The sequence below is a fragment of the Homarus americanus genome, unplaced genomic scaffold, assembly GCF_018991925.1.
Source record: "Homarus americanus isolate GMGI-L3 unplaced genomic scaffold, GMGI_Hamer_2.0 scaffold22250, whole genome shotgun sequence".
Classification (NCBI taxonomy): Eukaryota; Metazoa; Arthropoda; class Malacostraca; order Decapoda; family Nephropidae; genus Homarus; species Homarus americanus.
The window spans coordinates 11,328,948-11,356,676 of NW_024741189.1; the positions used below are offsets into that span (position 1 = coordinate 11,328,948).

General features: G+C 35.0%; 3 protein-coding genes across 5 annotated transcripts in view; 2 read left to right on the forward strand and 1 right to left on the reverse strand.

Moving 5' to 3' along the window:
• Positions 1–1,328, forward strand: part of LOC121875794 (uroporphyrinogen decarboxylase-like) — a 14,828-nt gene extending 13,500 nt beyond the window's left edge. Inside the window, exon 9 of the mRNA XM_042380496.1 lies at positions 709–1,328. Coding sequence (XP_042236430.1) covers position 709 — 1 coding nt within the window. The 3' untranslated portion in view covers positions 710–1,328. The remainder of the gene's footprint in view (positions 1–708) is intronic.
• Positions 645–16,932, reverse strand: LOC121875792 (DNA replication licensing factor mcm2-like). Its single transcript, XM_042380495.1, has 16 exons — positions 16,857–16,932; positions 14,460–14,695; positions 13,911–14,080; positions 12,788–12,876; positions 12,168–12,562; positions 11,697–11,955; positions 10,186–10,396; positions 9,761–9,919; positions 8,794–8,913; positions 8,063–8,193; positions 7,469–7,633; positions 7,182–7,343; positions 5,657–5,831; positions 5,224–5,399; positions 3,786–3,941; positions 645–3,151 (listed from the first exon to the last, which is right to left on the reverse strand). Exons 1-16 carry the CDS (start codon positions 16,860–16,862, stop codon positions 3,041–3,043), a joined length of 2,721 nt encoding a protein of 906 aa, XP_042236429.1. The 5' UTR covers positions 16,863–16,932; the 3' UTR covers positions 645–3,040.
• A 563-nt stretch (positions 16,933–17,495) lies between these two features.
• LOC121875696 (von Willebrand factor A domain-containing protein 8-like) overlaps positions 17,496–27,729 on the forward strand; it is a 112,466-nt gene continuing 102,232 nt past the window's right edge. For 2 of the 3 annotated variants that reach the window (XM_042380327.1, XM_042380330.1), the window contains exons 1-5: positions 17,496–17,645; positions 19,693–19,834; positions 21,510–21,624; positions 23,873–23,953; positions 27,035–27,276. In XM_042380327.1, coding sequence (XP_042236261.1) covers positions 21,510–21,624; positions 23,873–23,953; positions 27,035–27,276 — 438 coding nt within the window. In that variant the 5' untranslated portion in view covers positions 17,496–17,645; positions 19,693–19,834. The remainder of the gene's footprint in view (positions 17,646–19,692; positions 19,835–21,509; positions 21,625–23,872; positions 23,954–27,034; positions 27,277–27,729) is intronic. The other variant, XM_042380328.1, reaches the window with a different exon arrangement.

The window sequence follows — 27,729 nt, forward strand, 5'->3', positions numbered from 1 at the left end:
TTCTCAAGTTGTCCCTACAGCAACAACTTATTTGTTGTTGAAAGTGGGACGATACGGAGTGTCTGAAAATCCATGGTTTGGTGGGTTGAAATTTGCTGTAGTCTATTGTATTAATAAAATTTACACCGTTTTTATTTTTTCTTATTGCTAAAATCTACAAAAAGTGCATTTTAATAACAATATACGAACAAAAAATTTAATGGTAAACAAAAAATAACAAGAATGCTTCACGATGGAAATTTCATTTGGCTCTTAGGGTACTTGCTTAGATGCAACAATCGTTTCTTTTCATCTTGATCTTCTTTAACAGGACCACCCACACCCCACTAAAGCGGTTAATGCTGCCATAGAAACATACAATGAAGCCATCCTGCTCTCCAACTGAGCTCGAACTAGCCACATGTGTTGGGCGCCTGGCCAATGGTTCCTTTAGCCAGTGTGCAGATCATACCATTGACTTACTGCCTATGGATGAAATCCTATCGTGGATTTATTGCACGTAAAACTCTAGTGTGACCATAGCTTTAGGAACACCCTGCTTGGTAGTTATAATTCTCATTGACTCTAGAACTGTGATAGCTTAGGGAGTATTCAGGTGATTTGATGTTAATATTTTGGGACTTTTATGGATTAAAAGTAGTACAGTAATATGCTATTTTTATTACAGATATACTGTATACAGTATGTGATTGATTTTTTTTCTTATACAGCTACTCCCCAACTTACGAAGGGGTTAGAGACCGACATCAAAGTCGGAAATGCTTGAACAATACATAGAAAATTGAAAATGGGTGTCTCTTTTTCTTCTCATCACCACAAAACACTCACTTTTAAGTTTGTCAGCCATTTTAAAGTGAATTACAGATGAAAATTTTGTCTGTGTACTGACTTTGGAACTCGAAAATATGTAATTTAACCAAATTGATCTGCTTAACGTTGTTTCGTATAATGTCGCGTTTTTAGGAACATAACCCCGACGTTAAGTGAGAACTTACTGCAGTGCATTAGTGGTCCAGTTAGTGACCTGAGGTGGGGGATCTCTCTCCCTACCCAAACCCAAACTTGTGCACTTGACAACATCCTTCCAGCTGATTTAAAAATTAATAGTAAATAAATTTGTACTCTGGAACAAAAAAAAATTGAGATTTGAAAATTAGGCCTGTGACTCTACATCACTAATTGATACATAGAGATATAGTTGTAGATGTATTTTGTTTCCCTTTGAACATAGTACAGTAACAAAAAAAATTACATCTAAACAGGAACCTTTGAGACACAACAGTATTCAAAAATATTTTTTTTTATTTATTAAAGTTGTTGGAAATACAGTGAGGTGTTTCTATATAAGTTTCTCTTACCCTATATTCTAATTGTGGGTTTGATCCTAAATGACCATTTTATAACCAATCCTGGATAGAACGACTTGTGAATGTCAGCCGAACACACACTGGTGTGGAAACCAAAACTTATTATTGTTTGGGCTACTCCAAAGAAGCTACAGTTGCTAAAGAACCGGAGCCAAGAAGCTGTGGTGGGCATACACACAAGTTGTTCCTGACAGGTGGCAATTCCTATATATTTTATAATTTCATTTTTAAGAGGTTATTAGCTTTCCAATCTGGATAAAAAAAAATGCAAATCTATTGGAGCACTGACCCATTAACATATCTGTCACTATGGTTAATTTTTCCAAATAGAAAATTTTGTTGCACGAGTTTGTTCAACTCGGCTTTCATTGAGCTGGTCAACATGCAAGGCTACTCAATACAGCAAAATCATGTAATACTAACAGGTACTTAAAAGTTTTGTTTTGTAATTGAAATACTGTACAGTAAACCCTCAGAGATTCGGACCCGGTAAAACCAAATTTTGGAAGATTTGGACAAAAAAAATTGGGGGTTCTGGGTTAAGAAGCATTCCCAAAACAGGGTGAAGGTAGTTTTTGGGCTTAAAGTTTTCATCTTATAAAATGTCAGACTAAAATTAACAGAATTTAGCTTGCATTGCAGGAATCCTCGCAAGACAGCACATAATTTGAATACCTGTATAGACATCATATATTTTGAACAAGATATAAAAACTTTAGTCCAAGTTTTTCAATGTGTATTTTTGGGTATACATAACTTTCTTAATTTATTTTTACTCATTTACATGCACACACCATCCTAAATCCATATTGCAAAAAAGTAAAAGAAATAATTGACCTAAGGGCAAACCTGTACTTTAATTAAATGTACTAAATAATTACTAGAATGTTATGTCTAGTGCAAACTATAGCATGTTTATATTCAAATTAATCATCATCTTACAAGAATTCCAGCAATATAAGTTATATTCTCCCAAATCAATTCAGTGACATTTTTTAAGCGAAAAACTAAAATTCCCTCTTTATGACAAAAATAAATACGCACTGGGTAACCTTCGTTGCCGGCTGGTCAATACCTTAACACTCCAACCCCCTTCCCAGGGGTGAAGGTAGTTTTAGACTTGAAGTTTTTATCTTATAAAATTTCACAGACTAAACTTAGCAGAACATAATTTGCACTGCTGGAATCCTTGCAAGATAACAAATAATTTGATTATGTTTTGCAAAAATATATATTAAAATTTTTTCCTTTAATGTAGTACAAATGAGTACAGTGATATGTTGCTCAAAATTGTGGCTTTTTCACAGGAAAAAGTCTGTATAACTAACCCCAGTAGTCAGGATAATATGTACTGTATTTTTTATAATTATTTATCATTTTTATGCATTTTGTACATTTGCCAGAAGGTTTGGACATCGGTTTATCGGGACAGGTGCCCCCCCCCCCCCTTTAGTCCGGATCTTTGAGGGTTCAATGTATATAAATTCTACCAAGATCACCCCAATCTTATACACAAAACATCACTGGGATGATGTATACAGGTCTAAGCTGAATTAAGACTTGGTAATTATCTCTAATGCAATAAAACCAGCTGGAACTAAAAATTAACTTGAATATCTTTACAAAAAAAATCTCCCCAAAAAATTTACAAACTTTTAATGGTGGTTCTTTCTTTAGAATGCCTGGACAATCAACTTTCTTTTGGCATCATGTGTGAAGTTATTGGCCTTGAAGATGTCACTTTCAAAGAATGGCTGGAGGTTCATAATGTTGATCTGACGAGCCTGTGGACAACATTACCAATTACTGTACTCATTTAATTGCTTATAATTTCAGTGACTGTTCTCAATGTCTTTAAGCTATCATATATATATATATAAAGGGTGATTCTTAATTGCATACAGTAAATTTCAGGGTGTACTTCTGGGACAATTCTAAATACCATGTCAATATGACAAAATGTCAGAATCCGCATAGTTTTGTAGCTACTGCATTTGAAAGAGGTTAAGATAATGATAGGAAAATTAGAGTGAAACCGCCAAAGATTTTTTGTAATGTTATGCACAACTCTACACAATGTGGTAAACCTGTGCATAAATTTACATAAAAATCTACTCGTTTGGCTGTTTCACTCCAACCTCCCACCTTAACCTCTTTCAAAAAAAATTTAGAGGGATCGTGTCCGGACACAATAATATTGGGAATATAACCAAGATTATTTCCAATTTAAGATGTCTATTTCTGAAATCCCATAAATCTTTGAAGAATTTTTATAGACTATACAGTATTGACATCATGAATACTGAATTACCATAATCATTAACAAAAGAAATTAAGTATAAGCAGAAAGGTAATGAATTACTAAATTCCCTATGCTAATATTTCAGTAAGAAAGGGAAAATCAATTGTGTTCCTTACTCTATCAAGAAGATCCTTTTCAGAAACTTGTACAACATCATGGTCAGGCCCATAACGAGAGTGCATATATGTAGTCTGCTCATGCACCAGTTGCCGCAGCAAGAAGAATAAAAGCTCATTGTTGTCTCGCTTGAAAGACAGGTATCTGACAAAGTTCTGCAACATCACAGAGAACACATTAATACATGACAATACATTTTCACAACATGATAAATATGCTATGACTTGCCTGAACAGAGTACATTTCTCCAACCATTACCTTTTCAGTGATGATGATACTAACATATACACCAGAAACCATGGTTCATCCACTACAAAAAATGCTAAATTGCTTCAATCAACATACCTTTCTACTTTACAGGCTTAATATCACCAGACTGTTTGGCAGAATTATTCCCCTACTATGATATTCAGACAAATTACACAAACTGTTGTGACACAATGTTTCACCAAACAATTCTCACAAACTTTCAATCCACACATATCTTCCATCTTTTTTAAATACCAAATCTCTCATCAGGTTCCTCAACAACTAAATCTTAAGTTTGCTTTGAAACAATATTTTCATGCCAGTTTAGGCACTATGTTATTCATCAGGAGTCATAATCTACACCCAACATGTTTTAGAAACCTGAATATTCTACAGTATTATGATATTCTGTGCATACCAACTCTTCTCTGTTTCATTTATAACAAACCCGATTTACAATAAAAGTGCCACCATTAGTGCCCTTATCACCAACATCCTAACTTAGTCAAAATGTGTGTACTGTAGTGTAATCTTCTGAAGAATTGATCTTAATTTACAACTCAAACTAATGCAAAATTACTTTAAACTAACTGGAAGGCATCAGACTGCTGTTAGTACATGTCAAAATATATTTACTGTTTTCATTCAAATCTTTAATATAACTTTGTACTGCATGGTTTTGATGTGCTGAGCCTCTAGAAAAGACTTAATTCTTTGTATCTTTCAAAATCCTTACTCAACATACATTTTCTCATTTTACCAATCACTAACTCTTCTCCCAAGATTCCTACACTTCTGTGAATTCAATGGAATTGAGATATACTTGAGAACATTTGATAGACAATTCAAATTCTTGGTAAACAGCACCCTTGAAACTGTAACATAATGTACTGTACTTGCATAATAAATGCTCCCTTTATAGAATTCATTTCTGTAATTCTTAAACTTAACAATTTGGAGGTTTTATCATTACATTTCCCACAGAACTGATACATCTTCCATCTAAATGTCTTCCTGGCCAAAAACAATCTCCCATAATATTCCCGACAACTTTGGAGTTCTGTTCACCACAGCCAATCCGTTTTATAAAATTTCTCTAGATTATGAATCAATATGGTTTCTACTCTAAACATCTTTTCATTCATCAGATACAGTACTGTGTAAGTAATATATTTCATATACACTTACCTTTTTCATGGCACGCATAACAGAGAACTTCTGAGTGTCTATGAAAGATTCAAGCATAACTCGGATAGCCATATTAACATCATCTTCATGAACATATTCACGAAGATGCATGCGAGCGTGAGCCTCTGCCATACGGATCATACTTTCAATGTGGCGAACAGTGATTGGGATACTTCCTGTTCAGTTAGGGAAAATAACAGTTAGTACTTATCTCCACCGAACAAAATGCACTATAAAAGCATATGTAAAATTTTTCATATTTTACCATGAAGAATTCCAATTCATATACTGTATTTATTTTCTTTCCTTCCCAAGAAATTCTTCAATCATACAGTAGTAACTAGACTTATGTATTCAACTAAACAATCTTGAATCTTATTACAGTACAACCTATAAATGTACTTTTCAGACTGATATAAAAAACAAAACATACCAGTAGCCATTGATTCTCGTCTTAGTTCAGAGTACATCTTGGCTACTTTGTCTTGGTCCATCTGGTGTAACTTGGGGTGAACTTTTTCTCGCCCATAGATAATGTATTTCTTTAGTAGGTCTTGTGGAATCTTCTCTACACCAGAAAGATTTGATCCTCCCATCACTGGTCCATCCTGTTTAACATAAAACAAATTTCATACAAGGGTTTCATAAAAAACCAGACACTGGCCAAACTGACAATTATGTAACTAACATTTAAGCCCCTTCAAAATTTTCTCAAAACAATAGTTCAATGTTTGCGACAACACAATAATTAACTCAACCTATACTAATCCATAAACAAATCTGTTTATTTCATCACTCAGTAGACTCATCACAGAGTAGAAATAAGGATACTCAACATTTTTAATATACATTTGTTTCTGATTATTTGTGGCAAGATTTTCCCATTACAGGGTATTATTTCTTTGTATGTGTTTTGTGTGTAGTGTCTACACTACACACACACACATATACAATACAGGTAAAGGAAAATTACTGTCTGTAGAACGAATGTCTTCCTGTCCCTGCTGCAAAAATGCCAGCAACTTTAAACGACCCGCAGACATTCTTGGGTACATCCAGGGTATCATCCGCGTGTAATAGAGGACCGTGAAATAAAACTCCGCGAATTATCCGGGCGTACTGTACTGTATACAGTGGTTCCTCAGTTAACGAGCACAATTCATTCCAGAAGGTTGCTCGTTAACCGAAACCATTGTTTCAATGGGTTTTTGGGTAAATGGTTCCAGCTCACCAAAAATTACATACAAACTAAAAATAAATGCAGTAAAGTACACTTACTTTGAGGTGTGCATGTAGAAGGCTCCTGGTTGATGATGATGGGAATTAGAATGGGGGTGGAGGAGAAGGGAGAAGAGAAGGCACCCCATGCCGCCATTTCACCCATAAAATTTTAGTTCACTTGGTGTAATTCAAGATTATTTTCTTTAAATCAACACTGCACTATAAATTATCAATATGTAAAATATATTTCAAAATGACCAATAATTTGACTGGAAACACAGAAAAAAAGCATTTATGTTGAAGAGTCTCAAATAAGATGTTCCTTCCTCTGAACTGGTAAACAAACTGATGCCAAGCTTGGTGTGTTGAGTGGCTGTTTGGCGTGCAAAAAAACTAGTTTCCTGTACTTCAATTATGTTCAATAATTGTTAAAATGGCAAAAAAATTTAATATAAAACTTAAAATTATTGAATAATACAACCTTCTTGATATTTACTAAAACGGTAAGGAATTTAAGCCCTAAAACCGATTACTGTATTGGCGGACTAATACTAGAGCTGGTGGGCAGCCGAAAACATGTTGGGAAAAATTCGTAAGGGTTTGCTCGTTAACCGAAGTGGAGAATCTTATGGAAGGTAATTCGTTATCCGAAATTTCGTTAACTGAGGCGCCCGTTAACCGGGGATCACTGTGTATATACAGTATATACTGTATAGTACAACCATAAAAAAATTTACCATAGTAAAAGCAGCAGCATCAGCAGCAGTCGCTCCAGGGTGATGGCGGATGTGTGATCCAACAACAAACCGTGCAAGGTGTTCATCTTGTACTGGATCAACTGTGTCACGCACTACACACAAAATATCAAAACGGGAAAGAATGGGCTCTGACAGATCAACCTGTAGATGTAATAAGGAAAAATCTCCAATGAATTTCAAAGCAAGATATTCCCTGCATAAATCTAAATACATGTATAACAAAATACATATAAACAAGTACTGTATTACAATAATTATACACTTACATTCTCGGAAAAAGTCATGGAAGGATCATATCTACCCCCAATGGGGTTAGCAGCTGCAATTACAGCACAACGAGCTTGGAGGGAAGTCACAATGCCTGCCTTTGAGATGGAAATACTCTGTTGTTCCATAGCTTCATGGATACTGGTGCGGTCAGCATCATTCATCTATGAGGAATATTAAATTGTTTTTGTAGCCCATCTCCTAATGATTATTATAATTAATTAAACTAGCATTGGATTTTGTATAATTAATAACAGAAAACCAGTATCTGAAAATTTCATCAAACTTAAGTGTGCTCCTGCAAAACTTACCCAAAATATAATGTTTGTAAATTATGTACAGTATAAATAGAAGTAGGTTCAATAAATGTTAATTTAATCTAAAATACATTTTAGCTGGAAAAATATCTCGGAACGAAGAAAATTTTTTTGAATAGAATTAAACCATTTTAAAAGAGCTATCAAAGTATCAATCAATGGGGTCACAATATTAAGGCAAAAGCTTTGTACAATGAATTACTGTATTTTAATTGTAGCCATTCTCAAACACACTACTCCCCACATCACAAAATCTTAAAATATTTATAAACTAACCTTATCAAACTCATCAATGAGACAGACACCTTTATCAGCCAAAACAAGTGCTCCTGCCTCCAATGTCCATTCTCGAGTGACTGGTGACCGCTGTACATAGGCAGTTAAACCCACAGCACTAGCACCCTGCCCTGGGATACAAAGCTAATTAACACCATAAATACATAATATTGTATGCAATCACATAGCATGAATCATAATTTACATCTTAAGAGGGGTGCAGCAGCAGACCTCAGCCTACATATTCATGATATGAACTACATGGGACAATCCATATTCATCTGTACAGCCTTTTTCAAGTTAAGAAAATAAATAATTTATGGATGTACAGTAGCTAAAACAACTATCTGTGCAGGTGGGGGTCGATATGCTCCGAAATTTTACGTGTGATTAGTGACAGCCCTCATATACCAAAATTTATGGTCCATGGTCTCGTTTTGTTTCCTGCAAAGTATGCATAGATAGATAGTTCTTTACCTACTGTACAGCTTAATGAGAACCTCTTTTACACCCCCCTCCCCCCACCATGTTTTATGGTACGAGTATACAAATAGCAAGGTCCCAGAAACTACTTACACCATGCCATTAAATAGTAATCCTGAATTTACCTTCCGACCAATTTTAAATCTAAATTATTAGCTTTATAGAGAAAAAAATACTCCTGAATATACTACATGTATCAGCAAACTAATACTGTCCATAATTTTGGCCTAATAATACAATGAACATACCAGTTGTGAAGACTGCACGTGGTGCAATCTTCTCGATATATTTAAGGAACTGAGACTTGGCTGTTCCTGGATCACCACAAGCCAGCACATTGATGTCCCCACGAACCTTATGCTTTTCTCCTGCAACAGACAAAATAAAGAAAATAAGATTAAGAATATATTCCTAGATAAATTAAAGGATGGGAGGAAATTGGGGTATTACAGATACACATGGCCCTACAGGTGCACTCATAGTGAAACCGAAAAATTGTGACCCCCTAAAATTTTTTTTGCTTAATCAACCAAATCAATGTGCAGCAAAATGCCAAAGTCCAAAAGTTGTCAAAAAACTAAATTTATAAGACCCTTTGATACTGACCTTTGGCCCCTAACCTATACGTAATCAAAACATTTATACTGTAAATGTCTCTTTCAATGCAACATTTAATGTGTTACCAGAGTAATATCACCATCTTTCTGTGTCTATCTAGAAGGGATCCAAAAATAAGAAAATTGCATGCTGTTGCAGACACACTACACTATGGTAACAGTGAGAGTCCTATTCATGACTATTTCTGGTGCTATACATTTCTTTTTCAACCTTGCAACCATTTTTCCACCATGCAGGGAACTAGACAGAAGCAAACACTTTCTCCCCATCAGTTGCTGCAATCTGCTCTAACTGCTTGAAGTCCCATACTGCAATAATGTTCATCTTATTCACAAAACCCAGCATCATAAATCAGTACCGAACAACATCATCATCCCAAAAAACAATTCAATATTTACTGGCAATATTGTGACCTGAGAAAATTAGACTTGTATCTCTGGATAACTGTGTACAGCTTATGATTACAACAGCTGATTAGGGTACAGAGGTAGAAAGATGCACATATTGTAGGAATAAATAAACATTAATTTTCCATTATATCAATTTGAATACAAATACAACTTAATATAATCAGCATTTCAAAAACATAATATTTACCAGGATTTTTACTTTCACCACCGAAAAGGGAAAGTGCTAAGGCTCTTTTGATGTCTTCATGACCGTAAATAGATGGAGCCATTGAGGCTACAATTCTCTCAGCAATACGCTCATCTTTGCTCAAGCTGACAATAGCCTTAATGTCCTCATCTGTCAGAGCTGTAAAAGGCAGGTAATGACTGAATAAAACACGAGCCAACACACCAGGTACACAACTTTTCGTTAAAATTACATTCAACTTCATGTACAAATGCATTTTTTTTGCTATCTACTTTTCTGTTTGAAAACTCATCCTTACAGTTTATGTGAGCTGTCTGATAAAACAAATATATTCATATAAAAAATAAAATAAATAAAGACATGGAAAAGTAAGAAAAAAAATCTACTTTAGTTTTAGCCAATTAACACATACAATTTCAACAAACCTTTAATGGCATTGGCATTATCCTTCTTGGCAATATGATTTGCCATGATGATTGTTGCAAACACTGGAAAACCTTGATTTGTGTTGAGTGACCCATCATAGTTATTTGTGTAAACCCCAGTCACTTCTATATCATCTCCAGGTTTGCATGAATCACAAAGGTCGCCCAAGAGGATAATGTCCTTTGAGCGAGGAAGACGACCTGCTGCTATCTAATGAGAAAAGGTTATACTGTACAAGTATACTACTGGTACATAAAAATAAAAAGTTGAGCAAAATTATGGGAAATGTGGATCTTAAACCCTGTGTCAAACAACAGTTCCCTTGTTAATGCTTGTTTGGTGTAATATGGGTTTTAATTTTGTACTAGTAAACTGTATACCTGTACTGTATTGTTCATGTTATAGTGTTTCACATTTCTATGATAGATAGTGTTCGGTTTTTTATTTAAGTTTAGGTAACTTATCAAATGCAACAATGAATTAATCTAGGGATTCTATTTAATAATCAAGTTGCAGCTGAGCAACCTAGTACATTCAGCATGTCCTGGGGGTCGTATAAACTAGGATCTAATAACTGAATATTATATTACAGTACAGACCTTTCATACCAGATTCCATAATAATATTCATGGCAATATAGGTACCCTAAAAAGGATGAAGACGAAGGAGTTTTTGCTACCAAATCACTATGAAAACTACGTAACTGTTCCCACTGAATAACCCAAATCTAGGTAGCTAGCTTTAAATCCTTCGAGGGATTCTAGTATGTTCAACCACTAAATTAAGCAGCACATAATAAACCCAGAAAGTAATAAACTTGTAGCACAAATTTGGGGGACTCCAGAGGTAGGACAAGCTATGAAATTTTTTCTGAGATTCCACACCAAACAACTCCATCCCAAGTAACAAAAATATCCCCTCATTTGTTGTGGACCAGATCCCTCTCTGCCACACATTAATTTGTGAAAGGTAAGCTGAACAAAATGCTGGGGAAATAAGCCAAGTGGAAACTTATGTCAAACTAAATAAGTCAAGCAAAAGGTGGATTAGAGCATACCGTACATGTTTATGCTTGGCATCAAAATCTCCCCCATCTCCTTGGTTTCAAGATTATTGAAATCCAGTATAAAAGAGAAGGAAAACTTGCATCCTTTTTTTTTTTACCAGTCACACAGATCAGAACCACTGGGATTCAACCCTCTAGACTTGCTCACAATATAATTCCTCGATCCAAATAAAGGTGGCAAACCGATAATTTTGGGGGTTTACCTGAAATACCTGTATAATGTAATAAAATAATTTAAAACTCAAAAACCAAATCCCAATAAGCATTTTTACAGCCCAAAGGTCTATAGCATTGTAACTTCGCATATCATGTGGGAACCACTATATTCCAATAATAGGGAGTTATTATCAGCAGTTTGGGAGGATATGGAAAAGGAAAAATTAATTACTATTATACTACATAAATTACCAATAATGTGTACAGTATACTGTACCATAAACTAACCTTGCCTGGTGACTCTTGAAGTGTGATTCTTTGGTAGTTTTGGTATACGGTTTGTTCCATATTAATTGTGAAAGGACCTTTACTCTGACACTCTGGGCAAGATCCTGGTCTTAGTTCAGAGTTCTGTGACTGAACAAATGGTCCTAGTACATATGAACACTTATTACAATCATATTTGACAATTGAAAGCTGAGGGAGGATGCCTGTTGTGGATGTTACTACCCCAGAAGTGCGAATAAGTTGATTTAGATGAAGTTGCCTGTAAAGTAAACAAATATACAGTATTCAGATATGAATGAGAATTTAAAATACAGTATGCAAATTTGCAGTTATAGTTGCACAAATCTATTAAGTTATTTCATCAATGAGAGTTCAAAATTTTAACATCTATGAATTTCACAATGACAACCATTCTAACAGTGAGACAATGCAAATAGCTTTTCAATTATATCAGGAGAAAATTATACACACCTGAGCGATCGCAATTCTTCTATTAGTGGCAGATCTGTAATTCTCACATGAATTTCTTTGGTAATCCTTTCATACTGGGGAAACATGGAAAGAGTAACATCTTTTGCAGCAGAGTCCATGATCTCCAGCATCTCGGTTGGGGCTTCAGGGAGGAAATATGCAAGAACTTGTTCTTCTGAGGCAATAATGTTGTAATCCACTTCAAAAGAAGATTTATTTTCTTCACACATCTGACGAATCTTATCCTTGTAGAGGTTATTGCCTTTGTCATTTACGTAAGTGCGAAGAAAATTCTTGAAACGATTGTAAATTTCAGTCCTGGGCCCAAGCATGGATACCCATTCACGCACACTGTGTCCCTTCATATCTTCAAGGTTCTCAATAGATTCAATCATCTGCAAATAAAATTAACTGAAGTATACTGAACTTAAGTATATTACATATTACTAACCTTATAATAAGCCATAAGGTTTCAAATATATTACAGTAACCTGTACTATATGAATGGTACTGTCTAGATTCAAATGGTTAAAAGAGAATTTAATTTCAACTAAAAATACATAATTATAAACATCAAGCAATATTAAAGTACAGGTACACCATCTTATACATTTGCTGACCTCTTCATCTTCAGGGGCATCTCCTTCTACAGCTCTCTCTGCCAGGCGACGCCTTCTTGCTGGACGATCATCTTCGTCATCACTCTCATCTGAATGACATTTTATTTGTGTCAAGTAAGAAACAGTACCAAACACACATGTGAATCATAAAATTAATATAATTATAGTAAAAGAGAACTGTAATGGTCAGGTGATGAACAATAAAATAACAGTAATACTATAACAATGAAATGAGTACAGTATCTTGAAAAGTTACACTCTTAAGTAGTTGTAACATCATGGAGTGGAATGGAATGTGAATAAAGATAAATTTGAATTCAAATAAAAATATCGGTTACAAGTTACTAAACTGTAATGTTAAAATAATAGAGGTTACTGTTGTGTATGAAATACTGCTCTTATGAGGTTTCTCATGTGATAGTGCAGGATAACCAATATTAACCCCCTTCACTACAGGGATATCTTTTAGTAATTATTTTTTTCACCAACACCATGCAATTTTATTCAGCTAAGAGGGGACACTGCACTCAAGGGGTTAGAGGAACAATGCCTTCATTTCTTTTCTTCAATCGCTTTTACAGACGTGATCAGCTAAGATTTAAAAAAAATAAATAAAAATAAAATCTGAGGGATAATACTATGATTTTACTTTGTCCCTTGAGAGTGTTAGCTGCAACTTCTCTTCTCTTCTGGAAAACAAGCAGTTTGTAGTTTACATTTCTACTGCATTATACAATCAATATAAAATACTGATATCTTGTGATGGAAGATCTGGACATAAGGGTTTTGTAGTTTCACCGAGTGGACATGAAGGATCATAAGCAAGTGAAAACTAATGGAATAACATCACTGGGTATTAAACACTTGTGTATGGGGTGTCCCTCTGTGCTGAACAAAATTGTCTGGCATTAGCCAAATGAAAGTGGAGTCCCATAAAGAAGAGGTTAAGCACACCACAACTTAATAAAAAAAATATATGGATGCATTACTTACAAATATACTCTCTATTGTAAATGAAAAAATCAGACCCCAGTAGTACTATTGCCCATTACAGTATTAACTTTAATGTCATTATAACAAGAGCATTTATTTGCCAAGAATTGTATTAATCATAATAACTAACCATATAGTAGGCCTCGTCGCATTCGGCCAGTGACACGGTCTTCTTCACGATCTCGTTTCCTCATCTGTGCTTCAGCAGCAACACGGTCTCCTTCACTCAACATCGAATACTCAGAATCATCAAGGTTGTCACGGTCATATACATCCAACTCAGGAATGTGGCGGTAGTCACTGTCAAGAATTTAATATAATGTTTACACAGACAAAAGCAAAGATAAAGTGCATTACAATAAAATTTATTCTTTATAAGTTTATAATATTCTGCAAATGAATTAAGAGATGAATCAACACTCCAGTGATCTGCAGTAAGTGAAGTGAAGTAAAAAAAAAAAAATATATATATATATAATATATATATATATATATATATATATAATTTTGGTGAAATCTGGCAAAACAGTAAGGTTACAGAACTAACCCACGAGGAGCTTATGCTGTTCCTGATCAGATATAGTACAGTACAGTACTTTGATAAGAATGCACCAACTAGTGAGAATTAAAATTCCATCTCCAGTAACACATAAGAAGTTATACTATACTGTATACTCACTTCTCCATATTATCACCAAACAGTTCTTCTCCATCTTCTTCTTCCACTGGCTGGTCATTTCCTATCAGGTCACTTTCATCCTCAAAGGCAGGAAGGTCACGGCCAGGAGAGGAGGTAACTGGATCTACATTTGAGCCACGTGAAGATCTCCGACGACGCCTACCAGACACACTGGAGCGGCTGGGAGTGGTGGGCTCCGGAGAGCTCATGGCAGCTGATGGAGAAGTCGGCTGGTCCTGTAAAAGTAGCAATACAGGTAAGTAATTAAGGGATTTTGAAAATGTACAATAAAAAATTTTAAGAGCAAATTTCAGGTAACTGGGTGCTAGACATTTCTTTGCACTGTATCAAGGTTACTTTGATGGTTATTTTAAAATACAGTCAGACCATAAAGTACACTTACCTTTGGTTCAATGGCTTTCAAAATTAATCCTTCCTCTCCTATCATCTCAACAGGGTAGGTAATTGTGGCTGTGACATCAATTTCTAATCCTTTTTTTTAAATAATCTAATTGTATTTTGAAACACAGGATTGCACAGAAAAGGAAATTGCATAATGAAGTGACAGAAAAGGTGTTACTGGTTGCAGGACTACCAATGTGAAGCAGCATGTGAAAGTTTTATATGGAATTTTTCACCGGTTTGTCACAATGTTAGACATTCAAGGGGAAAAAAGTAATTTATGGCCTGACTGTACATTGTAAAAGATTTAATGTGGAGTACAGTATACTGTAATATGTTAAATACTATACAGCATTCCAATTGTTTCTGCTATTTTTTTATACTTGGCAAAATACAAAAAATTTGACAATTCTTTAATCACATGCCAATGTCAGGTTACAAGCCAAAACTATATGAAAGTGTTTGTGAGAATTGTAAACTCTTGGAACAATCTACCAGAGTGCTGTGAAGGCACCGAATGTGAACTCATTCAAGGCCAGACTTGACCAGTACTTGTCAAAGTACTAGGCAAAGAGGATAAAATTAAAAGGTAGGTGAGTACAATGACCTTACCAGATAAGGTTTGATTAGATTTTTTGTTTTTAATGCCACATTTACCTCTGCCTTTTAACCCTGCCCACTTTTGGTGGGTTCAAGATTGACAGGAGAGACAGGGTCACAACTCAATAATTCTGCATTTCCCCAAACTTTCATAAACCACTACAATGTACAGGTACTGTATTTATCATAAAAACTTAAATGAAAATAGTTATTGTTTCAAGCCTACATAATATGTTCTTGATCCAGTGAGTTTTGGTTGGTCATCTGTGAGTAGGTGTACAATATATATATATATATATATATATATATATATATATATATATATATATATATATATATATATATATATATATATATATATATATATATATATATATGATGTTCTGATGAATGATGAAATTGCTTATAGAAATATATTTTTTCGTATCTGGGTGATAGACTTGAAATTTTCAGTGGAAGCCGTCAACTAATGTGTAAGTGAAGCCTAAAGGGCAAATATAACATTGTCAGCAGTGAGTTGTGCTTGCTTGCTCATATAAAACTTAAATAATAAACTGTTATACTATGATCATTATGTAGAACTTCTTAAATTGCAAGCTAATACACTATGTATGTTGTTATCTCCATGTTAATCAATTGGCAAGAAATGAAGCAGTAAGTGTCTCTCAGGAATAACCTATTGAAACTGTTGCTGGTAGTAGATTTGGCAGTCATGTTGGAAGGAAACAAACATTTTCTTTAAATCTATTGCATACTAACCTGTCAATGTATATACTAAAAAAATACAAACCATGCTCAAGTAACAAATAAAAATTACGATCAGTAACTCAGAACTGCAATCCGGAATGGTTTTTCTTGTGACAACACAACTTAGTGTTTTTTAATAGTAAAATCGGCATATACGTTCACATTGATTCAGCATGTGCAAAAATAGTGCTGGTATACAATATACACAAACAGTGGAGATAAACCATGGAGGTAAACAATATACAACACAAACAATTCAAAATATAATGAACACAATGGAAAAACATGCAGATTCAACCAAGGATAGGCCAACAATGCCATTATATGCTTATTTCCAGTGTCTGACTTCCAAGGACTGAGCTGTGACCACTTCCAAACTCTCCTTATTGGCGAGAAAGGCATAGGTTCACATTAAGAAGAGTAGTTTATTACTAAGCAATAATTATAATAAAAATGAAATTAATCATTGAACAAAGACGCCTATACCATGTCAATGCGGGAACTACATACCCTTTCCCAACACTCGACTACGATTGTGAGGGGTTTCTGGGATCATTTTAAACAATTACCCAGTTCATCTTATAAAATTCACTAGTTTAAAGATACACAAGTTGAAAAAACAAAAATCACACATGGATAAATACTTACAGACATTGTTATTCTCTCCTATCCTCTCCAAGGTTTGTGTGTGATTGTGCGAGGACTTAAAAGCGCGGGAAAACTACAGACAACAAACACCTATACAGTTCTTCATCAGTTTACTATACGAACAGTAATTATCTACTCGGAGTAATAATAAAGTAAAAGCGTATTTAAAATGTATGAATTGCACTTCTAAAAATGTTAATACTGTATGTAATTGTCTCAAGAAATTAAGGTAATACCTCATAATTGTAAAATAACACTGAAATCCCAGTAAAGCGAGGATAAAGAGAGGATAAAGTAAAAAATTAAGGGAAGATTGAAAAGATTTATTCCATGGTATATTACATTACTGTAAGGTGCAAATTAACTTAAAAAGGAGTATATAAATGGCTAATTCAGGTACTGTAATACAAACTAGCCAACCCTTAAGATAAATAGAGCTATTTCCTATTTGCAGGTGTTAACGGAATAATGACCAAGCTGTGTTTTTTACTTCTCATTATCACTATCTTATTGCATGGGAGCAAGATGTTCAATAATAGAAAAATAAATGGCAACAATCACGAAACTATTATTATTGGTAATATTGGAGACATCAATTAAGCAAACTTTTATTGCACAATAAAAAAAAAATTCACTGTCGTCATTAGACAATAAAAGCAGAATTGTTTGCTTGCTAAAAAAAAAGGTGGAGATAATGTGGAGTTATGGACCTTGTGCCATCAGCTGATTGTTGTTGATAAACACATTATGCAAGAGTACACCGGGAGCAACGGAGGTATTACTTTACTTGTTAGTATTGCCGGTAATAAATAGAACATTATTGCAGATATACATTCTCTTATGAACTATAAATGGTATTATTGGTAAATTTTTACTTGGACAACCATGGATTTTTTGTTGAGCAATGTGTTTTCCGAGTTAATGAATTTGATCATGATTTTTGCCGCAAATTAGCCCCCCTCTCCCCCCTTCAATGTGGGGGACCCGAGGGAAATTAGGGTTTTTGGGTGGGGGAAGCACACAAGGCTAATTGGCTGCAAAACTCATGGTCAAATTTCTTCTAACCTAACCTAACAATGTAACCATGACGTTTACATAACCTAGCCTGATGTAGAAACCCGAGTGATAGCCCTGACTGACGTGGGACATTTGAAGTACAGTATTGGAAAAAGTTATATTAACGACTATTCTATTGCCGTTATTAAACATTTGCTAGCATATTATAATTATAGAAAAAAAAGTTTATAATAGTCAACTACATTGATTGGTAAGAAGAAATTCATGAGGTTCTTTGGTTGTCTACTTGTAAAAAAATACCGTATTTATTTTAGTTTAGGTCATCCGGGTTAAACATGACCGACCGCCCAAGCAGCTAACGAGCCGATCGGTGGTGAAGAGAGTAAAAGTAAAAAAGAGTTAGGTTAGGTTGGTAAAAGTTTACTCTTCGGTTAGGTTAGATATGCAAACTATGTTTTCCCGGTGATTTTTTATGTGTTTTGACGATTTGGACCTTTCTCTGTCGGGAATCGCTAGTTTTGGTAATTTTCACCAACCCAAAACCCCAGGTTCTTATTGGGGGTCCCTCTTTACTGTTGGATAAGGGGGGGGATCTCAAAAACAAGTGATTTCCGATAGAAATGAAGGTCAAAATCATTCAAAACCTGTAAAAAACCGGGCAGGCATCCCCTCCCGATGAAATGTCCCAACGATCTCGATAGCAAACCTAATCCACTGGGACTGCCTTCGGGTCTGTGGCATCTCTGAAAGACCTCGCCCGACACTGTTTTCGATCGGTCAGGTGGTGTAACGACTGAGAATATAGACCTGAGTATCATCCAAACAACACCTGAAAATTTGATGCAATTCCATAAAGTCCTTCTGGTGCTAACTGTGCTCCACCATTACCCATTCTATTACTCATTCTATTACTGACTTCGATTGTAATCTAATGATAGAAAGTAAATGGTTAAAATCTTGCCTTAGCAGCATTACTGGTAGGTTGGATAAGGTACAGAGAGGTCGCTGGGAAGCATTTGTTTACAGCGAGCGGATGTATTTATAGCAAGAAGTACAGCACAGTTAAGAATCAGTAAAGGATGGCCGCATAGCTCTATTTTGAAATTTATAAAAAAAAAAATAATAAATAAATAGAAAAATAAGAATACAGCCCTTACTTTAATCTATTACTTTTACATTGCAAATTTATATTGTTTGAGGTATTTTGACTTTTCGATTTCACTTAAAATGTAAGTTCACAGGAAACACTGTTTATATCTTACTCAGGTGACTTTTTCCCGCCAATCAGTGGAAGTCTTGATGTCACATGATACGTTAGCGCATGCTCAGGCTTTTGAATTTAACTTAGGGAAGAATGCTATTTCTCAGATTGGCAAATGTGTGATTGAAAATGAAGCCTCTGCTATTGATATTTTCAAGGCTTATGGTGTTCTGCCAATTTCTGTAAAGTGTCCAATGTGTGGTGAAGACTGCCATTACAGTACTGTGAAGTTAAACACATTTGGTTTTCATAAAATGACACATTATCACAAAGACAAAGGTAAGGTTAAGTTAGATAAAGTTAGGTTTGGTTAGGTCAGGTTTGGTCAATTAGTTTTGTCTGTTCTTACCCCACTATTTCCCTCGACTTCAAAGCGCTGCCTGCTTTGTGTGATCAAAATTGTTGTGGGTGGTGGGGGGATTATATCCTTAACAGGTCAATTCTGACAGAAATGAAGGTCAGATGGTGTACAGTACTGTATTGCATTAATGATCTTATGTTTTTTATTTTTCATGCAGTGTATGTTAGTTTGTAACTACAGTTGGTTTGTTTGATCAGGATTGGGAGAGACAACCTGATAGATGCATAAGATGAGAACCACGTGAGCACCATTGCTGCAGACAACAAAACTCCACCTGGTGTAGGGAACATTAAGGGTGAAGAGAACATATTACAAGGGGCCAGGATACTGCCACAAAAGGTAATCACATGAAAGAAAAATTGCTGTTGACATTTTTTCATGCACTAAGATAAGAAACTTAGTCACATAGTCTAGTTACATTAAAAATCAAGCTCATTTGATAAAGTAGAAATTTATTGTGTCTCCTAACAAATTGTGGACATTTATTTTTACAATTCAATATGCAGGGAGAGATCAGATAAATGTTGTTGTAATATCTGTTCACCAAGGCATCCACTAGCCAAAGATTGAAGATACAGTACTTCAATTGGGATGTTTTGAACTGTTGCAGATTATATGATGTAGGAAAAATACTCTTTGAGAGAGATTCCCATACAGTAAGCAGAAGTTATGAATACTGAAATATTATGAGAAAGTTATGGGCCCTCCCAAATGTCCTTGTAGGTCATCAGAACAGATATTATGAAAGTATCTATAGAACAGGGGAAATGATGAGATATTGCTGCAGATTTTGCAATGCTTAATTATTTCTGTTATGTTCATTAGTCTTGAATATTTTGTTGACTGGTACTTGACCTTGGCTTGCACATTTTGTAAGTCATTATCTGTATAAGGAAGTGACTTCGATGGCTTCTATGGCATTGGAAAGTTTGTAAGTTGGGAGTCTCGTTCCCCACTACAATATAAATAATATTAGCGGAGGTTAACATCTCTTTGGTATGCTGTGTCACACTTAGCACTTGTACCCAACTCCTCCTGTTCCTAACAGGCTTCAGATACTTAGACCATGTAGTGAAGGGCAACTGGCCATAAATGAAAGAATGTTATTGAATTTTCAATATATGGCTGAGCTCAGAAACCCTCCTTCCTCCCATTAGTGTGGAAGACTATAATGACTTAAATGGATGAGGATTGCCACCTTAAGACCTTCATGGACAGTCCATAAAGAAAGTGTACTCTAACTGGTGTTATATCACATGCTCTTCCTAATAGTCTTCATAAGGGAAAACCGTCACTTTTATTTTCCCACTTTCACTCTCAGGTCAACAGTTGCAGTGGGGGGGTAGAACTGATTGTCAGGCCTCTTGGAACTAGAATTACGGCTTATTGTATGCTTGTAATCAAGCTATTTACTTTCTGGCTTAGCTATAGAATGGTATTTCAGGACCAATCCTTCATTTATCTGAGGAGGTAGAGTACTGTACGTGTTGAGAAAGGCTTGGGGTCCAGAATCTAAGATGTCATTTCTTCACCATAACATTGGAAAGTTCAGCTGGATAAAGTTACTGGGTACTTGACTGTTATGAAAGCCTTGTAAGTTATACATGCTAATTTCTTTTGAAGTGAACCCTGCTAGAGAATGGGGGTGAAATTTTGGTATACTGTACTGTTCAATACTTTTTTTTTTCGTTCAAGCATGCAACCCTTTTTCTAATATGGGGCAAAATAGCTTGATGGGTGTTGATGCCCAGATTTCTAAAATTCAGCATTAGCAGAATGCTGCTGTTCCTCATGGTTGTTTCACCATCAACAGGTCCAGCTGATAGTGTACTGGGTATTCATTATATTCTTGAGAGAGAAAGGATTAGTGTAAAAGAGGAAACTCAACCTGTCAATATTTTTCTCTAGGTTGTGGGAGGAAATCTGTCACATCTTCCTTTAAAATTAGTCAAGAATTACTTGGCATAATTATTGAATCGTTCATTATTTAACCTACCCTGTACATCTGTTTTAGATGAGGTCACAAATAGTGCTGAGTCGTCTTCATGTACTGAGTCGAATCCTTGCTACACCACGTATCTGCAGAAGTCCAACAACTGCCTCTTATGTGCCCCTACGCTTAAGTTCAGGTTGGTTTAATGAAAAGAGTTGAGAATTATTGTGTATGCAACACTGTGCTAATCATTGTTTGCTTAAGTTGACTGCTATTGTTGGTTTAGTATTTTGACTTTAGCTTCATTCACAGGCTATCGTGCGTAAAAGAGGTGATTATGCTTTAAGAATATCTTAACCCTGACAGACATATAACCCAGCATACAGTACTGTTTTGCAATTTGGGAATTCTGTCCCTTCTATTTGTCCATCTCTCTGTTCATTCATTTTTATATCTGCAGCCATATCTTGGACCAATCACGTTATGGTTCCTCCACAAATGTAATCAATTGCGATTTCCTTGCAAGTCCTGGGTTACATTGCCTTCCAAAAATTACAATTATATTAAAAACTCATCATGGTTCTTACAGCTTTAAATTGGGTAAACAAAAGAAAACAACACAAAATTAATGCCATGAAAAGTGAATATTAAATACATACAATACTATACTCCAAAAATTACTGAATTCAATGAGTAATAAATATAACAGGAAAACATATACCTGTAAATAAAAAATTGGTTCCTACTTTTTGTAATATTTAAATAACAGGGAGTCAGGTCAAGGTAGGGATTAGAGAAGCATTAATTCCCTTGGGAATTGGCCAACTCTGTCTCATGATGCGGGTGTGGTTCCGCCTCACCCACCTTTGCTCTCCTCAATGTCAATTTGATATTTTATAATCAGGAGTTTGATTCCTTTTTCCTTGGAATCAATTACGATTACAATTCCTTAGTTCCAAAGACAATGGAATCGATTACAATAACAACATGTCTGTCTTGGAATGTTAAGGTTTCATTCAAACTTTGCTCATAGTTGAAACATCATAATTATCTTCCTTGTGTGTTTTGTTTTTTTATTAGAGCTAATCCAATATTGCTTTTAGTTGCACATATTTTGTTAGATATGATTGTAGATTGAGATGTCTTCAACTCTACAGTGGGCCTTTGGTTTTCACAGAGGTTACATTCTTGAAAAATCTCCCCTGAGCATTGAAACTCATTCACCTTATGACCCAGTTAGTCTTTTTAATTTCTTCACATACTCTCAACACCCAGCCATCCTCTTAGCTTTCAACCGAGTTTTTACCCAGTATCACTCAACATTACAATACACATACATCTCACCATTGTCATTTGAGGTGCTCAGCAGAGTACCTATGTATGCACAAAAATCATGTTTTGAGATAATCAGGGTTAAAGTTAGTGAACAGTACACCCAGATAATTCTCAGATTTTTATTTCACGGTCCTCTATTACTCGCGGATGACACCCCAGATGTACCCAAGAATGTCTGCGGATAGTTTTAAAGTTGCCAGCATTTTTGCGGCCGGGACAGGGAGCCATTCATTCTAGAGACAGTAATTTCCTTTACCTGTATTGTATATATGTGTGTGTAGACACACACACACAGAACACATTCAAATTAATAATAAGGGGAAAATCCTCTAACAAATAATCAGAAACAAATGTAGTATTAAGAATGTTGAGTCTACCCTCAAGTCTCCTCTGTTCTTTATTAATAACAAAGTACGGAGTGGACTTGAGGGTAGACTCAACATTTTTAATATAAATTTGTTTCTGATGACTATATTTGTGAGAGTATTTTCCCATTATTACTTATTTGTATGTGTTTTGTGTGTGTGTGTCTACACACACACACACACACACACACACACAGACACACACACATATGCAACACAGGTAAAAGAAATAATTGTCCTTAGGGCAAACACATAAAGGGAATAAACATTTCTTTTTACACAAGTAAAAATGTCCCCGATCAGCAAATGTTATTCGCGGATTTGGCGATTCGCGGCCATTTTGAGAACCTAACCCCCGGGAATTTGAAGGGCCTACTGTACATTGTTTTTATCATCACATCCTAACTAACCATACAATTTTAATGCTTCTGGTGTCAAAACATAGAGAAATTAATGTATTTTTAGAATAAGTAAAACAATATCAAGTACCTAAATCTGAATAATCATTAGGTCAAGTTTATTTTAGGAGGTTACTTTCGAACAGGGTGGAGGGGTTTAAACCAATGGTTAAAACCATGTTTTTGGGGGGGTGGATGGGTTTTAATAAAAAAAATGTTTATACAGTACTTCTTTTTAACGTAGTACATATCCATTTTAGCCCTTGTCAGATCTGTAGCCCTAGCATACCTCTACCCTAATTAAAGAGAAGTCCAGGATCTAAAACATTGTTGTTACTTCTTGCAGAGTCATCAGTGGTAACCATTAATGATGTGACTAAACAACTAAAGAAGCCAAAGCATCCAGAGCTTGTGCCAGTTGGGTATTGTAAGTTTTTGTTTTTAAACTAAACTTGTAGCAGATGTGTTAGGTAGAGGGTGGCAGCCTACACCATAGGAGAGAAAGATAAAATACTGTAATATATATTTAGAAAATAACTGAGAAAGGAATACAGTACCTGTATAAGGAATATTAATGGAGGGACTACAGGAGATATGTGGAGATAGGGGCAGCCTAGAGGCTCTTTGGTCATGGCTACTTCTTAAGAGGAAAACTTACTTGTACAGGTTGACAACCCTTTATCCGAAATTCCGAAAACCGTAAAGCTCTAAAAACCGAAAGTTTTTTGTGGGGCTTTTTTTTTTTTAACAGGGATTATTAGCCCACCCAGGCACAGATCACTGACCCACATCGGGGCCTGGGGGGCAAAAATGTAATAGTAATAATAATTATAATAATAATAATTATTCATAGTAAATAAAATTTTTAATAATTATACACCAAAATAAAATAATAATGATTACAATAATAATAATAATAATAATAATAATAATAATAATAATAATGATAATAAAATATAATAATAAAATTAATAATAATAATAATAACAATAATACTGTAATAATAAAATAATAATACAGTTAAGAAATACAAGAATGAAAAAAAGATCAAAAGTGAGAAACACGACCAAGACCTATGAGTTATTATTATTATTATAATTTTTATTATATTTTAGACCCCCAGGCCCCAATGTGGGTCAGTGATCTATGCCCGGGTGGGCTAATACACATAAAAAAAATAAAATAAAATAAAAAACCTAACCATTCTGAAAACCCAAAAATTCCGAAAACCGAAATGCCTCTGGCCCCAAGGATTTCCGATAAAGGATTGTCAACCTGTACAAGTAGACTGCAACATCATACATGATTTATCTTTATATCTGAAATAATTCACTTAAACTTTTGCATATACTGTACTGTACTACAGTACAATACTGTATAACCCTTAAGAACTGAATTAGGCTTAAAAATACAGTTGTACCCCACTTAACGCGGTCAATTGAACCCAGAGGGTCCCGCGTTAAGTGAAATCCGCGTTAAGTGAACAACAGAACATATGGGATTAATTCCAATAGAAACCGGCCCGACCCCCAAACTCCACTTTTTGAAGGCACATACCTATGTTGTAGTAAAAATAACATCTTAATTTTATGATGGTACATGCACACAATTAATACTTAAGAGAAATACAGTCGCCAAGTTAATGTCCATTCAAATAATGGACTCAACTCCCTCCCCCTCTCACACTACACTCGCTGGCTCTTCCCTCTCAGAGAAATTTTTGGGGGAAAACCACTAAATTTTAATAAATAATACCTCAAACTAAAGTTAGGATAATACAATTGACATTGCTGGATTCCTTGTAAGACCAGGAATATTTTGAATATAAATGTCATATATTTTGCACAAAAGATAACATAGTTACCTAGAGAAAAATTTTTATCTAAAATTTGTATGTTTAATGAAAAATATATGATGTTTATATTCAAAATGATCACCAAATTATAAGAATTCCAGCAATGTAAATTATATTCTGACCGGGTAATTTGTATGAATTTTATGAGCTAAAACAAATATCTTCAGTTAATAAAAAAAAAAATAATCTTCACAACACTATCTGTCAATCAAAGTACCCCACCTTGCCTCCCCCCCTCTTCCAACCGCGCGGTCAGTCCCAACCCTCCCCCCCACCCCCCACCAATCCTCCCTTCCAGGGTTTTTAACATTTAGTATTAAATAATACCTCAGATTAAAGTTAGGATAATATAATTGACATTGCTGGATTCCTTGTAAGACCAGGAATATTTTGAATATAAATGTCATATATTTTGCACAAAAGATAACATAGTTAATTTGAGAAAAATTTTTATCTAAAATTTGTATGTCTAATGCAAAAATATGATGTTTATATTCAAAATGATCATCAAATTATAAGAATTCCAGCAATGTAAATTATATTCAGACCGGATAATTTGTATGAATTTTATGAGCTAAAACAAATATCTTCAGTTAATAAAAAAAAAAATAATTCTTCACAGGGTAACAGATGGTCGGTCGGTCCCTCCCTCCCCCCCACCCCCCACCAACCGTCCCAAGGAGATGTGTGGGATAACCACTAAATTTTAATAAATAATACCTCAAACTAAAGTTAGGATAATATAATTGACATTGCTGGATTCCTTGTAAGACCAGTAATATTTTGAATATAAATGTCATATATTTTGCACAAAAGATAACATAGTTAATTTGAGAAAAATTTTTATCTAAAATTTGTATGTCTAATGCAAAAATATGATGTTTATATTCAAAATGATCACCAAATTATAAGAATTCCAGCAATGTAAATTATATTCTGGCCGGGTAATTTGTATGAATTTTATGAGCTAAAACAGGCAGTCAGGCAGGGTGGGGCAAATCTAAAAATAGCGTCTCGAGCCGGACACTCACCGCGTATATGTGGAAAAAATCCGTGTTAAGTGAAAGTTCAGCTCTGGCGAGGCACCGCGTATATGATAAAACGCGTTAAGTGAAACCGCGTTGGGCGGGGTAATACTGTATAATCACATGATTTTGAGACAGGCTATTGTATTTTAATTTTTTAGTTGAAGTTGTTTCTATACATACAGGGCTCTACTTATCTCTGTTTTATGTCTAGCCTAATGGACCATATTTCATTCTCAGTAACAGTCAATGGGGTGGACCAGATGCACTAGACCTCACAAAGGAATAGGATGAAACTATATACAGTACTATCTTTATCTCTAGCTCCTAAAGAGAATAATATAAAAAAGCCTGCTTTCTTTATCTCATGTTTAGTGAAACAGAGTGAACCCAAACTTATGGCTTTATTGATTATAATTACAGGTAAGAACTTGCACCCATAAGATACACAACAGATATGACATTGATTTTAGGGAAGTTCATCATGCTTCCATCACAAATATTTAGTCACTGATTATTGTTATTACGAGTATTTTACTTCTCTTTTACTTTACAATAACTGTACTTCTCTAATATTCTCTGTTACTTACTATCACTTTCTGTTAACTTTTGATCTTTTACTTTACAGTATCAGAGGAGCTTCCACAGTCCATGCTCAAACACCTGAGATGGCTGCTGCAGAAGGATCAGTTAGGGCAAGATGTCTTTCTTATTGGCCCTCCTGGCCCCCTTAGAAGATTATTAGCACTCTCATATTTACAACTCACAAAGAGAGAAGTGGAGTTTGTTACGCTTACGAGAGATACGACTGACACTGATCTCAAACAGAGGAGAGAGATTAGGGGTGGAACATCTTTCTACCATGATCAAGTAAGAACTTCTATTTCTATATTAAGATGTATAGGGTATATTTATGGTACTGTAGGTACAGTATGCATTATAGTTACAATTTAATTGTATTCAAATCTAGAGCCTGTATGTGTATCAGTCTTATGTTTGTTTATCATATTTAACTTAAATAGGCAGGCGAATTTTCCCATTTAGTACAAATATTTAATAAATGCAATGTACATTTGCCTGCATGTGTAATGCTTCTTACCTCACAGGTGACTCAGTACATGTGGCAGCTCAGCAGAGTCAAGTTACCTTAACTGGGGGTATGTCAATAACTTTACATACATTTTATTTTATTTTAGGTATTACTGTATATGTCTGTGTTATAATTATCCTTTTGGACTGTTATTCTCCCTCTCCCTACACCAACCCTCATTTGGGGTTACCTTGACAATCACTACGACATTGCCATATGTACCCTGTTGCCTG